The following is a 15,584-nucleotide window of genomic DNA, read 5'->3' on the forward strand; positions in this document are numbered from 1 at the left end:
TCATATGTATTTATGAAAACAACAAGGGAGGCGTCTTATTATTGTTTAGGTAAGTTTGGGGCTTTCCAATGGCTGCCAGTGTGTTTTCTACCAGACCAACGCCATATTTTGTATAACCTCCCTAGACCAAATGCACCCGGCAACACCTTGTAGGATTTTTACTATTGGCTGCTTTTCATTTTGTAGGCTGAGCTTTTGTCGTTGGTGACAGTGCATTTAAGGTTATCCTCGATTTACTTTCGATATTAACTGCTGCGGTCCTGAATACTGAAGGATTGTCTGTTTGGCTCTCTCGAATAAAACGGCTAAAATGAGAGCACTCATCACTTTTGCACTTCTTTGTCTGCTGTACATCACTGTACAAGGGAAAGTCTGTAAGTCATTTAGATTGCATATCTGAATTCTGTATTTTGTTTATTGTGCTGCATTGTTGGTTCTTTCTGATGATTGCAAGTGAATAACTTCAAAGTATTCATAAAACTGGAATATGAAATGTGTATCTGTGTTTATATATAGGTATGTGTGTGTGTGTGTGTGTGTGTGTGTCTATTTTTAGGCCAGAAGTGATTGTATTTTAGTTTCTAAGATTGTTTTTCTAGCCCTTTTAAGGAGGCAACGTGCTTCATTATATGTTAAAACCATTATATAACCAAACTAACATATTGTTGTGGTTGAAAAGCCTCTGGCATGTTAGCAAGTAAAAAGTAAGAATCCACTTGAAATGTATCGATTTCTCCGAATTTTTTCATCTACTATGTATGAGTTTAAGTAAAACGTTAACATGTGTTTTAATCTATAAAGGTCTGAGAACATTTCTTTCAAATTTCTAATGAAAATGTTGTCATTTAGCGCACTTTTTTGTCAAAAAATGACAGTTTTAATCAGAATAACAAATGTTTTCATTTGTCGCAGGTGAAAATCAGGGTTAATCCCCCAAATATTGATATTTTAAGACTTCTAACGTTAAAATGGTTGCATTACATCATTTTAAAATGAATTTAAACATGTAAGCGTTTTTTTATACGCCTAAAAACGACGTTCTACACAACGAAGGCCTGTTAAGCCTTTGTGTTTTCGTTTTCGTCGTGTCCATGTTTGCATTCTGCCACGACCATTTCCGCAAACTAACTTCATAAAATGTCTTTTTCAGCCACTCCCAAAGTTCATGTGTACAGTCATTTTCCAGGAGAGTATGGAAAACCAAACACCCTGATCTGCTATGTGAGCAGCTTCCATCCTCCTGATATCTCCATTGAACTGCTGAAGAACGGAGAGGTTCTTCCGGACACCAAGCAGACCGACCTGGCCTTCGAAAAGGGCTGGCAGTTTCACCTCACCAAGAGCGTTGCCTTCACCCCAGAGAAAGGAGATGAATATGCCTGCAGAGTTCGACACATGAAAGACACAAAGAAGTTTAGTTGGGGTGAGTAGTATTTGCTTATATTCAATATTCGTTAAGAAGACATCTTCGGAATACCTTATGGGTTGACATTACATGTGGATTGAACGTCTTGTGTTTTTCCGCAGAGTCCAACATGTAAATCCAAACCCGTCAGCGAGGCGTACGATGGAGCGTAAGTGTTTCTGTCAATGAAATTTATCAATGAAAAACAGATAAAAGGATGAGTTAGAAATATAATAAAGGTGTTTTCCTTTCTTTTATAGGATGGATTCACATGTCGTTTTACATCATCTACAGAGTCCATATTAAGGCCCGTTCACACCAAGGACTTTAGCTATGCCAATACTGATTGAGACAGGCCTTCAGTTTTGCAAATCGTTTTCACTTTAAATGGACTATAACAAATTATTGTTGTTGCAATCACTTTTACGCTGATTTCTTTTCAACCTGATTCATAATAATGATATGCTGAATAAACAGAATGTTAATATAGTTATCGTTCTTGGTGTGAACGGGCTGCTGTTGCTTCTTGAGCTTTTTATATAGCTAAATTACATTGTAAATTCCATGACAGTCTCTGAAACCTTTCCTTTTCTTCACGAAAGGTAGGATAATTTGACCAAAGTAGCTGCTACCGGTTTTTGGGTTGGCTTAGATTCCTTTCTTTTCACTGTATATTCGTTTTTGTGTAAATTACAGCAGTAAGCTGTGGACTTGTAGTCTATTCTTAAAAATAAAGTCATGTTGGACTTTCTGTAATTATTTGAGAAAAATACTGTCATTGTTCTCTTTTAAAACTGTTGTTATTTTCTTTTATTAGTATTTGGAAACTTTAAATTGGGGATTTTAATAATGATTGTCATTTAAAGAAGATAAATAAAATTTTGGAAAACCTAATGGAACATTGGTGTTTATTTGCTTCAATTATTTTGTATTTTAAGTTAAATCAATGCTACTTGTAGTGACTACAGTGAATTTCTGTTATGTGGCTAACCTAAAACATACATGTCTGCCTAGCAACTGAGCAAGCTAGCTGGTGATTGGATGTTTAAAATGAAACAAGTAAGAGTTTCGCTTTTTACACCGCTATTAAACAGGTAAAATCCTCGATCTGTGCTCTACGGTGTATTTTTTGTTTTTGTTTTTGGACAGTAGGCTATGAGTTTTCGTGGCGTTTGGTAGGAAATGCTGTAAAAGCTGCAGGCTGCAGCGCGCCATTATCGCATCTGAGATGAAGTCACATGATTTCCCGGAAAAATTGTGATGTGACAAAACCAGCCTCGCTATGATTCTCAAGCCTTGCATAATTTAAGCTACGTCATATCAATAACACTATAATAAAACCGTGAAAGTCAAATGATGTGCAACTCAGGCTAATAGTCTATCCTATTTTGTAAACAAAGCTGTAGATATATAAACCAACAAACACTATATATTTATTTAATTAATAAAACAAATATAGAAATTGCAGAAGCTGAACAGAAATAGTTATATATTAGGCGACTATTTCTGTTTAGCTTCTGCAATTTATATTTTTGTTTTCTATATTAAAATTTTTTTTATGTTTATAGCTTTATTATTTATACTTATTTGTCACTTCTTTGCATTTATGCTGATGTAGGTTTAGCTCATGAAAAGGATTCAGAAAAAAATAAGAAGCTGCATTTTAGTTTCATATTAACATGTATTTCTGTGTGTGCGTTTATGTGCAGTTCTATTATGGTTTACTGTAAATAGTTATATCTTTAATTACATTAAAAGAGCTGTATGAAATAATTACATGAAGTATATAATGGTGTCCTATCATTTATTTATTTATTTATTGTTCTTCTTCTTTGTTTTTATATTTGTAATGACTATTTTCACGTTTGTTAGTTACATGTCAAGTTATACATGTATAACTTCATAGCAAATGGCAAAAGACATTATTGTTATTATTATTTCTTCTTCATCTTCTTCTTCTTATTATTATTATTATCATATTGTTTATGATGATGATAATGTTAATGTTGATGATATTTTAATATTAATAGTAACAACAATAATGACTATCATAATAAAATAGGTAGTCATAAAAATGGTTATGGTTATGAATATGTAATGTGCCTATATATTGTCTCATTACCCTAACCTGCCTAGTTCCCTAATTAACCTAGTTAAGTGTATAGAAGTGTCCTGAAAAATATCTAGTCAAATATTATTTACTGTCATCATGGCAAAGATAAAATAAATCAGTAATTAGAAATGAATTATTAAAACTATTATGTTTAGAAATGTGTTGAAAATATTCTCTCTGTTAAACATAAATGGGGCAAAAAATAAACAGGGCGCTAATAATTCAGGGGGGCTAATAATTCTGACTTCAACTGTATATATATATATGATGGCAATTGGCATAAGACATTATTATATATATATATATATTATGTATATAATTATGTATTATTTGTTTTTATCATTACTGTTATTTTTGTATGCAAAGTACTATTTATTTACTAATTAGCTGCTAGGAAATGTTTTGTTTTGCTTGTCTTCTCTCTTCTACGCACAAATAAACTCTATGTTTATAGTTTGAAATGGTTTGAGGAAGTAGGTGGGGTTTGGGAATTTCCGTATTTTAGAAAGAGACATCAACACAAGAGAGCAGTGTAGAGTCATAGAGTCATCAGTCAGTAAGAGAGGCATGAAATACCCAAACATCATCATCACACGCACAACATGTCAGGTAAAACCGAGCCCTCCACGCTCCTCTTCGACGTGCCGCCGGTGCTCATGGAGAACTTCTGTAGGCTGATGGACAGCGGGGTCGACGGGCTGGGATGGAGAAGTTTAGGTAAAAACTTTCTTACTGTTATAAAATAAAACACTGTACGCCCGTTATTTGTAAGTATGATGTCTAACAAACCACAATTGTATCAGTTTAGCCGTTCAATGTGAATGAGTTGATGTTAAATTAGAGTTAGGTAGATGTTGTAAAATAACCTTTAGCTAAAGGATGTTTTTATATTTATTTAATTAACCATTCAATAGTAAAAGCCTATTAACCATGTTTTGTGGTGGATTAATGAGGTGTATAACCAGTTTTACTAGAAGTATGGTTGAACTATGGTTAATGTCATTTATTGGCATGATATAACTACAACTGCTATGGTTATTTGAAGTAAACTAGTGTTCACTAGAGCAAGGGTGTCCAAACCCTAATCAAACACACCTGAACCAGCTAATCAAGCTCCTAGATATACTAGAAACATCCATACAGGTGTGTTGAAGCAAGCTGGAGCTAATCTCTGCAGGACCGAGTTTGGACACCCTTGTTCTAGAAGAAACTGATCATTAAGTGGTCTATATTCATGGTTCAAGATGACCTACCACCTTCTAGCATGTTTTATACACAAGCTAGTCAAGTTGGACTTCAGAAAAAGCAGGATTCCCAAACTAATTATAAGGTTGAACCAGCTAAAACCATCTTATATCTGATACACTGGATATTATGGGAATCATTTACTAATACTCACCTCTACAATAGTTAACATTTAAAGTGAATCAAAAATGTTTTTCAAAAATGTCCTAGGACAAGAATGGGTTCCGTTGAATAGTTTTAGGACAGCTTTAATAAAAGGTGATGATCCACTTCAAATGTTGACTACTGTATTCATCCTTACAGCTTCTCGCATCCTTACCAGTCAGCTGGAGGTGAGATGTATTGAAATGTACGCAGTTGCTGGGAAAAGTCCAACAAAGGAGCTGATGTGGTCGTGGGCCCAGCAAAATAAAACTGTAGAGGATCTGCTGAAGATTCTGGATGAGATGGGTCACGCTCGAGCCAGGAGTCTTTTTCAATCGCAAGGTAACATCTTCTTAATGACTGTAAGAATATGGTTCTGGTTGTGATTTATTTTTATATTTACAGTAATATACCGTGATAATATAGTAAGAATTATAGTTGGTATAGGTTTTGTAGACGATAAATTTGTTTCATATTTACATACTGTGTACTTATTATAGTGATTATATAAACTAGGGAACCTATCCATGAACCTAAGCTTAACCCCTGTAGTTTCCTTACACTGTGAAAAGTGATTAGTTCTTTAAAGCGAGTTAACCAATCGCCTTAAAAGAAACAAGTTAAATTTACAAACATATTGTAAGTAAACCCTTTGTAACTTGGAACTGTTAAATTGACTTAATTTTTATTATTATGCAAATTGTATTCACTTTTTTAAAACAACAGTAAACTAACCACTTTTTCCATTACACATTCATTATGTTTGTTTTTTTCCAGCTTTTCTGTATCAAGCAAAATGACAGTAACTAAAATAAATCTGCTCTTCCAGACTCCAGAGTCTTCTAAATTCAATACAGGCTACAATTGTAGATTTTATATACTTAATGAAGCACCAAATATATACTATTGTGATAATTACAGTAATTATTTAAAAACAGACGTGGTAAAATAGTCACTGTTAAAAAACAAGAGTTGACTTTAAGTACAATAAGCATAATTATAAAAATTAAGTCAGCTTAACAGTTCCAGGTTACAATGGGTTTACTTACATTATCTTTCTAAAGTCAACTTGTTGCTTTTAAGACAATTTGTTTACTCGCTTTTAGTAACTAATCACTTTTTACAGTGTATATACTACACTTTCTTAGGTAAATATACTGTAAATACACATAAAGTATGCATGCTGATAAATAAAGTGAAATTAATTCTTATACTGTATGTAATACACACTGAAAATGATTATTCATTAGATTTACTAAATTGTTTTAAGTTAAGCGCTTACAAACTATTTATATGAGCTGAATTTAAACAAACAAATTAAGTTGAACATCACTAAATTGAATTTATTTGTTTAAATTCAGCCCATATACATAGTTTGCAAACACTTACCTTAAATAACTTTAGTAAATCTAATAAAGCATTATTTTCAGTGATGGTCAGAGGCCATTCAATTTTAGCTTGTTAAAACAATACTGCGTTTTTATCTGCTAGATTTATTATAGATTAATAACATCCGTATATTTTGCTTTAAAAAGGAACCACACCTATGTAAACAGAAGTAAACTGTGAAGTGAAGCAAAACAAAGCATCCGATTTTAAAAAACCACAGCCAAAGTAATCTCACCCACAACACACCAGCTGAAAGATTGATATGATCAAAACTGTGTTTAGCAGCGTATTTCTTTTCGTTTAGATTCATGTGTGCTGAAGTCATCTTCACCACCTCACTATCCCACGGTACTGCCTTTTTATATATATATTTTGGTTGCTGTTATTAACTTCCTTTGCACAAGATGCTGATCAGAGGTTTAGTTTAATCTGGTTTTGATTATACTGTATGTTATCTGTTGTTGCTTTTTCCAATCAGTATCTGCGAAGTACTGGGAAAATGTGTCAAGTATCAGATCTTCATGCAGAGTCTGTTTCTGTTAAAGGTATTTCACTCTTTAAATATAAACACTTAAGTATTTGCTCTCTTTAGTTAAAGGGATAGTTAAACGCAAAATTAACGTTTACATACTTTTTTTTACCCTTAAGTGTTTCCAAACCCTTTTTGAGACAATAAGATGAAATTTGGAAGAATGTTGGTCCTTGTTGACTTCCATAGTAGGACAAAAAATATTGTGGAAATTAATAGGCTCTTAGTTTTTAACATCCTTCAAGATACTTTCCATTGTGTTCAATAGAAGAAAGAAACTTTTAACAGGTTTGAAATAAGTGAAAGATGAATACATGATGACACAGATCAAGTTTTTCCTCTTTTTTCCACATTATTGAGGATATGGTGGCGTTTCAGTGCAGTTCATCTAGTTCAGAGCAGGATTTCTTGAAATTAGGTGTAAAGTTTCATTTCTGTTTTGAGCGGTTTCATAAGCGTATGAGATGAAACCTTGTTTGCTGATCTCGTAGGTGAAAAACAGAAGTGTTTCATCACATATTCTGACGTCATTGAGGGAACCAGGCATTTCCACCAGGACTTAAAAATCGGAGGCGGTGGATTTACTGAGGTCTACTGTGGACGATGGGGAAACAGATCTTTTGCTGTGAAAGTTTTCAAACAGGTCATACACTATTAATAGCTCTTTTTACACCTCAGGTTTTCACATTGGGTTAAACTTTATATACCAGGTTTATCTGTATTTTGTTATTGTGTTGCAGTCGTTCAATATTAAATTAATAATATAATTATATAATTACAAATTCAAGGTCTTTAAGAAACAGTTAATAATACAAGTAAAAATAATGATGTGTGTAATGTACTAATTTTAAAGTTATATACACTACCAGTCTAAAGTTTAGGGTTAGTTTTTTCCATGTTTTTTTGACAATGATTCTGTTCATCAAGATCTTATTAAAGATCATCAAGATTTATTAAATGTATAAAAAAAAGAGAAATATTTATTAAAATTTTAAATAACTTTTAGCTTTCTTATTGTATGTAGTTTCAAATGAAATTATTTCTCTTGTTATTGTTGCATTGATTTCTATTACCATTAATAATAATATTATTATTATTTTCCCAGAGATGGGTTGTGGCTGGAAGGGCATCCGCTGCGTAAAAACCTACTGGATAAGTTGGCGGTTTATTCCACTGTGGCGACCCCGGATTAATATAGGGAATAAGCCAAAAAGAAAATGAATGAATTAATGATTAATAATAATAATAATAATAATAATAATAATAATAATAATAATAATAATAATAATAATAATAATAATAATAATGAAGGATCATGTGACTGAAGACTGGAGTAATGAAGCTGAAAATTCACCTTTAAAATCACTGGAATAAATGATTAAATGAAATGATAAACTACTTTTGAACAGTTATTTTATAGTGCAGCCACATTTCACAATTGTACCATTTGTACTGTATTTATAATGAAATAAATGCAGCCTTGGTGAGCAGGAGAAGCTTGTTTTAAAACATTTAAAAATTCTACTGACCCCACACTTTTGACTGGTAGTGTAAATTATTCATTCATTTTCCGTAGGCTTTGTCTCTATTTCAGAAATCACCACAGCGGAATAAACCCTTTATAACAGTTAATTGAGGGAAATGATGGTATTGTCAAAGTTTTTAACTGAAATCTATTAATATATCATACATCATTTACTATTTACATTTAGAGTATTTCAATTCAGTATAAACTTAATACAGCAATGGCTTTTTTTAGAAATTGTGATTACCTTTGGTTAAACGCTCATCAGCCATTTTATATTTGTAGCACAAGAACTTAATAAAAAGGTAAATAATCAAATTGCATATTTGGAACGACAATAATAATGCATTATGTTAATAATTACAAATGCAGTCTATTGAGTTGTGTTAGTTCACAACTGTAACAAATACATCTCTGGATTTTAATAAAGAGCAACCGATTTGAATATTATCAGCTGATAGATATGGGCCAGTAGGGGCTTTCTGCGCCTACTAGTAGGCTCAGAAGGCTGTTATCATCCATTCACATGGTTAATCAGCTATAGATCCACAAGAAGTATTTATATATTTATTAAATTTCCCATTAATTGTATTTTATTAACGTCTGCCCCTACCCCATCCCTAAACCCAACCGTCACAGTAATGTAAAAACAGATCTGGATCTGGAGTCTTCTCTATTAGTATAGCTGATTAACCATGTGGATAGATGATAATAGCCCTCTGAGCCTTTATCAGCTGATTCAATCGCGTGATAATATTCAAAGTGGGTGTAATTGAGAAAAGAACATTGAGAAACGAATATGAATGAATCCGGTAGATGTTTTTTTTTCATTGTTTATTCAAGTAAACTATCAAAAGTAACCATTGTTAACAAATGAAACCTTATTGTTAGCTAAATGAATTGCTCTAAAAGAGGAAAAGATAACAAATGTTTATGCTTTTACAGTTTTTTCTTGTTTTGGCATTATTAATTTATCATTCAAATTGTGAAAAGGACTGATCAAATCATTTCTATTATGTCTAACAGGAAAATAAAACTGACTGGAAGGCACTGTGGGAAAAATTCACCAAAGAAATTGAAGTTCTACAACTGTAAGTCCAGACTTTGCATACCTAACCACATTCAAATAAGTTCACTTATCATTTTGTCATTTATTTAGTTACGTTTTTTTGTCATCTTAGCAACCAGCATCCTAACATCTTAGAGTTATGGGGCAGCTTTTCAGATTCAGATCGCTTCTGTTTGGTTTACCCATTCCTTCATAATGGATCATTATTCCACAGCCTTCATGAGGTCAACCATCCACCAGTTACATTTCCTCACAGTAATCTATCATTTCAAAGGATTTAGTCTTACTTTTGGTTTCGTTTTACAGGAAGTCGTGAAGCCTCTATCATGGCAGGAAAGGCTGAACATTATCAAAGGCACGGCGAAGGCAGTCCATCATCTACACACTTCACAACCGTGCACTGTTATATGTGGAAACATTACGAGGTGCTGTTGAAAAGCCAAAAATACATTTGTAGGTGGCAGTGAAGAACATGTATTGAGTGTTGTGTTGTTTTGACAGTTCAAACATACTCCTGGATGAAAACCTGCAGCCTAAATTGTCCGATTTTGGATTAGCTCGCCTGAGGCCACACTCTGTTGACCAGAGCTGCACCATCGTAATGGATACTGCTCTCCATAGCAATCTAGGCTATCTTCCAGAGGAGTACATGCGAGATGGAAAGCTGTCGGTCAAACTTGACGTTTACAGTCTTGGCGTGGTGAGAAGCTGGAGTGTCCTTAGAAGAGAATGCTTAATTTGTATAACTAAAATATTTACTTATGAATATTCTATTGTTGATGGTTCATGTCAATTCCAACTGCAGAATTGTCGCTAAGAAATAACCTTTTTTTTTTGCTTGTAGGTTATATTGGAGACATGTACAGGGCAGAAGGTTAAACAAGAGTCAGCGAAAAACTTGTTTTTGGTAAGTTTGATAAGAATCCACCCTATAATCCAGATCTATGACTTATGAGTGGTTTTATGATATGCGTCTAATTTAATTTGATTGGTATTAGATTAGATTAGATTCAACTTTATTGTCATTACACATGTACAAGTACAAGGCAACGAAATGCAGTTTCGGTCTAACCAGCAGTGCAATAGCAGCAAGTGCAGGATACAGGTATAAGTTATAAAGTGCAGTTATAGAAAAACTATGGTAATATTTACAGATGGATGTACTATGAACATTATATACAGGTTGTATTAGCTATGAACAGAGATTTACAATAAATGAATATATGTACAGGATGCTATTAATAATCAGGAGTGGCAGATAGATAAACAATTACAAATGTTCATGTGCAGTGGGTATGTAGAGTTCAGATAAGTGAATCAGTGCAATGTAGTGTAGTGCAATGAATATTATGCAATATTGTCAGGGTGTCCGCGGGGTCTTAAAATGTAAAAATTAAAAATTTTAGGCCTTAAAATTCACTGAAATTTTGTGTTGTAGGTCCTAAATCATTTTAAACAGGTGTTTTTTCCTATGTTCATGTAAAGCAACTAGGCCTGGGATGATAAACTGTTTCAACGTTTACCGCGGTTTGGAAAAGTCTGAGTTTAAAACCGTTAAAATATTCTGTTATACCGTTCCTAATGTATATGTAAGGGTTTTTGTTTGTTGTAAATAAATCTGTGTTATTGAAACTAATGAAAACAGCAGAAGTCAATGATTTATTTGAATTATTTAGCCTGACATGTTTACTGTACCAAACTATTATAAATGTTTCCTAAAATAAATTATATTGTGTTTAATGAGGGGAAAGGGTTTTTTTTTTACTCAGACGTTTAAAAAGAACTTATTTTAAAGCAGTAATCACAATAACATGGTACCGTGAAACCATGATATTTTTATCCAAGGTTATCATACAGTCAGAAACTTTTAGGCCCAATGCCTAACAGCTACCATATCAGGATGACACCCATCCAGTCACTATTCCATCTAAATAAAAGTTTAGCAATATGGATTAATTATCTTCTTTACAATAACATTTGTTTTTAATGTTTTTTAAATGTTTTAACTGGGCCATTAGAAAAAACCTAGTGTTTAGCCTTGTGTAAGTCTGAAATTTAATTCCTAATAGTTTAAAAAGGGTCTTAAAAAGTCTTAAATTTGACTTGATGAAACCTGTAGAATCCCTGAATGTGCACCTTTTGTAAAGCTGCTTTAAAACAATATTTACTGTAAAAAGCGCTATACAAATAAACTTGAATTGTATACTACAGGGTTCCCACGCTACTGGAAAATACTTGAATTTCAGACATGCATTCAATGATTGGAAAGTACTTTAAAACAAACATACTGTAGGTCATTGGAAGTGCTTGAATTTAAAGTTTATGGTGTTATTTCACTTTACTGTGCTGCTTTCAAAAACAGAGAAATTCTTAACTTAAAAAAATCTTACATTTAAATCTAATACAAGAACTATGACAAACAATGCACATTTAATCCATATTTCAAACACCTCATTTGAATGTTACCAGTATTGAATTCATCGAATTTTATTAAACTTCTTTGAACATGACTGTTTAAAATGGTCTACATTTTTGAATTGACACATTGAAAATATTATTGCTTTTTTATGTAAATATTAAGTGGAAGTGAAATGTTCAGTACAATAAGGACTTTAATAGCGCTATATAGGCTGGGGGTGTGAATTACAAAGGTGCTTGATTTAAAAAAGTCCTTGAATTTGCTGTCTATCTTTACAAAAGCTTTGTGAGTAAAACATATTAACGAATGTCATTGGATTTGTTTAGAGAGATGTGCTACATTCAGAGGTTGAAGAAAAAGGCTGTGTGGATGCCTGTCTGCGGTTTTTAGATCCTAAAGTTGAGCACTGGCCTAATGCTGTGGCTCTTTGTCTGCTGCGACTTGGACTTGAGTGCACAGGCAGCAAAATGCGAGTCAGGCCAAACATGGAAATGGTTAGTAAATGTTCTTTACACACTTATAAACACTTACACTTATTGACGTGAGACACTGAAGCACAAGAAAATGTTTTATACACCTGTCAGTTTTGAGATTTTGGCTTTTCATTAAATGTTTTTTGTAAGTTTAATATAAAGAAAACATCCAAATGACAATGTTTAGTGTATCTTTTATCATACTTTGTCAATTTCTGACTGTACATTTCATTTACAATATCTAATTCTAAAGGCTAAATGAGTTTTTCCTCCTAAACCAAGCCATAAATGTAGCATTTCCATAAAACAAGATTAATTGTTTTGTTTTGTCTATGTACTGAATGTTTTACAGAGGGATATGTTCATACATAATATGCCTGATTTACTTATTTTATTTCATTTATAGTCCATTTTTTTACCCAAAAAAGTTGAAATAACCAATATTTTTTGTGTGTGTACACATTTTATTATACAAAATATTGTGATAAAATTTTTTCCTGGCTATTGACTGTATTTTATTAATTATTAGATTAGATTAGATTCAATTTATTGTCATCACACATGTACAAGTACAAGGCAACGAAATGCAGGTATGAAGTAATAAACAGAGATTCAGCAAATCCCCAAAGATATAAAAATGTTTGACTCTGATATGCAAAAAACTTTACAGATCAACAAAACAATGTGCTATGATCTGTATTTTGTCCGTGCTTTCATTGTAACAACTGAACATACTCTTATAATCGAACTTTGATTGGTAAATTTCCTCCATTTGTTATTTGTTTACTTTATTTTATTTATTTTTATTTTACTTTTCATTTTCTACTTTATTGTTGGGTTGTATGTTTAGGCAATTTTGTTTCCCTTTGTCCTTGTACTGCACTTGTACTATATATAAACAATAAAATATGCTTTAAACACAAAGAAATTAGCACACATTTAATAAAATAGTGCCTCATTTGCATATTTAAACATTGTAAAAGGTCACACTTTATTTTGATGGTCCGTTTGGTGAATTTTAAGTTACATTGGATCTACATGTCAACTAATTCTCATTTGATTATAAGTAGACTGTTAGGTTGGGGTTGGGGTTAGAGTTAGTGTAAGTTGACATGTACTTGCAAAGTTTCTTATAGTCAGTTAAATGTCTGTTGAAGGAGCAGTATCAACAGATATTAAGCAGACATTCTACTAATACTCAAATGGACCATCAAAATAAAGTGTTACCCAGACAAAAGTTTACAAATCTTAATATAATCAATCAACCAAGAATATATGACTATATTAGGATGTGTTTTACCCCATTTACCTGCTGTCTTACCTTAACATTTGACTTTTTTCCAGGTGCTTCAAAGACTAATCTCACTTCTTCCCTCGCCTGCACCATCCGAGGACCAACCACACACTCTAGATGACACCATGCCTCCTGAGCGGCCATGCAAAAGCTTCCCCATTGAAGACGATGAAATGCACAGTCAGCTAGAGGAACTGCAAGCTCCCAAACTGGCAGATCCGTGCGAGTGCAGCCAGTCTCAAGTCACTTTCTTGAGTAACGAAGATCGCAGCTTGCATAGAGCTTTTCATCAGGAAAGTGACCGAGATGTTTCAACATCAGAAAGTGTGCATTCAGACTCTGCAGCATCTCTGGATTTGTATGGCAGTTGGCCGGTGGAGTGCAGCTGTAGCACTGAAACCGAAGTGCAGGGTTGTGCCGACTGCTGCGCTAATGGATTCAGTCAGTCGGTTTTATATGTCACTATAGGTAAAGTAGACGCTATGAAGGGAGATTTGTAGTTAAAGTGTTAAAAACGAAATAATTTATGTCTCAGAATTCATTTCCAAAATCTTTCATTTTCAGATGATGATGATGATGATGATGATGATGATGATGATACCTTGCCTACTCAGAGTGATGCCAGGAATCCGGCAAAAGAGAAAATGAAGAATAAAATTCACCTGTACAATCAGGGATTAATAAAAACTGAAGAACTTCTTTCACTTCAGTCAGAGTGATTCACCTGGATCAGATGGATATTTATAAAGAAATGAACTTTGGGATTTTAAATATTGGAGCAGTTTTATTTAGTTCAATTTTGTTGTTGTTGCTGTTTGTCCTGTTTTAAAATATCTGACATGTATCTGCTTTTAAAGTAAAGCTGTTATTAAAATAAAACCTGATGTATAAAACAGAAATGTAAGCTCACTTTACTAAGAGGTTAAATTTAATGTAATCTAACTATGTTTACCATGAACTGTAATGTAATGTGTAATTATATAGTGCATTTATCGCTCAAAGTGCTTCACAATCATAAGGGTGGGGTGGGGGGGGCGAGTGGGGTCTCTTCACACCACCACTAGTGTGCAGCACCCACTTGGAAAATGCAATGGCAGCCACAGGACAACGGCGCCAGTGCACTCACCACACATCAGCTATAGGTGGAGAGTGACTTTATGGATGTAGCTATAGGGAACTAACAATGATGAATATGTTTACAGCATGTATGGTCTGTATTATGGTCTGTATTAACTAATTGTAAGTATTCTATATGGAAATTCTATATGGAAGATGAAGAATAAAATTCACCTGTACAATCGGGTTAATAAAAACTGAAGAACTTCTTTCACTTCAGTCAAAATGATTCACCTGGATCGGTTGTATATCTTTATAAATTAATCTTTTGGGTTTTATTCTTTGGGTTTAATCAGGCGTAGGAAATATGGGAGCATTGCTTCATTTCAATGTTTTTGTGTGTGTGTTGTGTTTACAAATGTTTGATATTTATTTGATTTAGTTAAAAAGTAGTGATCTAACAACTGTTTTTGAAAGAAAAATGGGATGTGGGAATGTTAATAAACTGAGATATAACACTTAACAATGCGGTTTCGTTTGTTTACAGTTATATTTAACTGTTAACAGGAACTAACAAAATGTAGACAGGATTTAGTCATTTTAAAGTGCCCCAAAGCTCTATGAATATATATTCTGAATATTACCCTGAATATATTTTCATTTGTATTAATATGATTTAAGGTTTTATTTATGCTATTATTATTATTATTATTATTATTATTATTATTATTATTATATTATTATTTTGTACTATCTTATTTTGTTTATTTTCGACTTCTTATTTATTTATTTATTTATTTATTTATTTATTTATTTATTTATTTATTTATTGAGTTAGTTTGTGTTTAACAGGAAGCAGTAATAAACGGACTTTTATTTTGGCTTGATTGTGATTGGCTGTTGTAGGCAGTGTTTACAGTCAT

The 15,584-nt window shown here is 32.8% G+C and overlaps 2 protein-coding genes across 2 annotated transcripts; both read left to right on the top strand.

The window, feature by feature from the left end:
- The first annotated feature begins 233 nt into the window (after window positions 1-233).
- On the top strand, window positions 234-2,299 carry b2m (beta-2-microglobulin). Its single transcript, XM_056455844.1, has 4 exons — window positions 234-374; window positions 1,151-1,423; window positions 1,528-1,574; window positions 1,666-2,299. The coding sequence occupies exons 1-3, from the start codon at window positions 311-313 to the stop codon at window positions 1,539-1,541; spliced, it is 351 nt and encodes a 116-aa protein (XP_056311819.1). The 5' UTR covers window positions 234-310; the 3' UTR covers window positions 1,542-1,574; window positions 1,666-2,299.
- A 1,786-nt stretch (window positions 2,300-4,085) lies between these two features.
- On the top strand, window positions 4,086-15,187 carry irak3 (interleukin-1 receptor-associated kinase 3). Its single transcript, XM_056455092.1, is given in 14 exon segments — window positions 4,086-4,104; window positions 4,107-4,235; window positions 5,067-5,249; window positions 6,601-6,644; window positions 6,775-6,841; window positions 7,317-7,468; window positions 9,377-9,441; window positions 9,532-9,643; window positions 9,726-9,844; window positions 9,921-10,119; window positions 10,264-10,326; window positions 12,165-12,332; window positions 13,656-14,073; window positions 14,170-15,187. Coding segments are annotated over 14 exon segments (1,893 nt in total). The 3' UTR covers window positions 14,325-15,187.
- Window positions 15,188-15,584: the final 397 nt, after the last annotated feature.

This window comes from Danio aesculapii, chromosome 4 (genome assembly GCF_903798145.1).
Source record: "Danio aesculapii chromosome 4, fDanAes4.1, whole genome shotgun sequence".
In the NCBI taxonomy this organism is placed as follows: domain Eukaryota; kingdom Metazoa; phylum Chordata; class Actinopteri; order Cypriniformes; family Danionidae; genus Danio; species Danio aesculapii.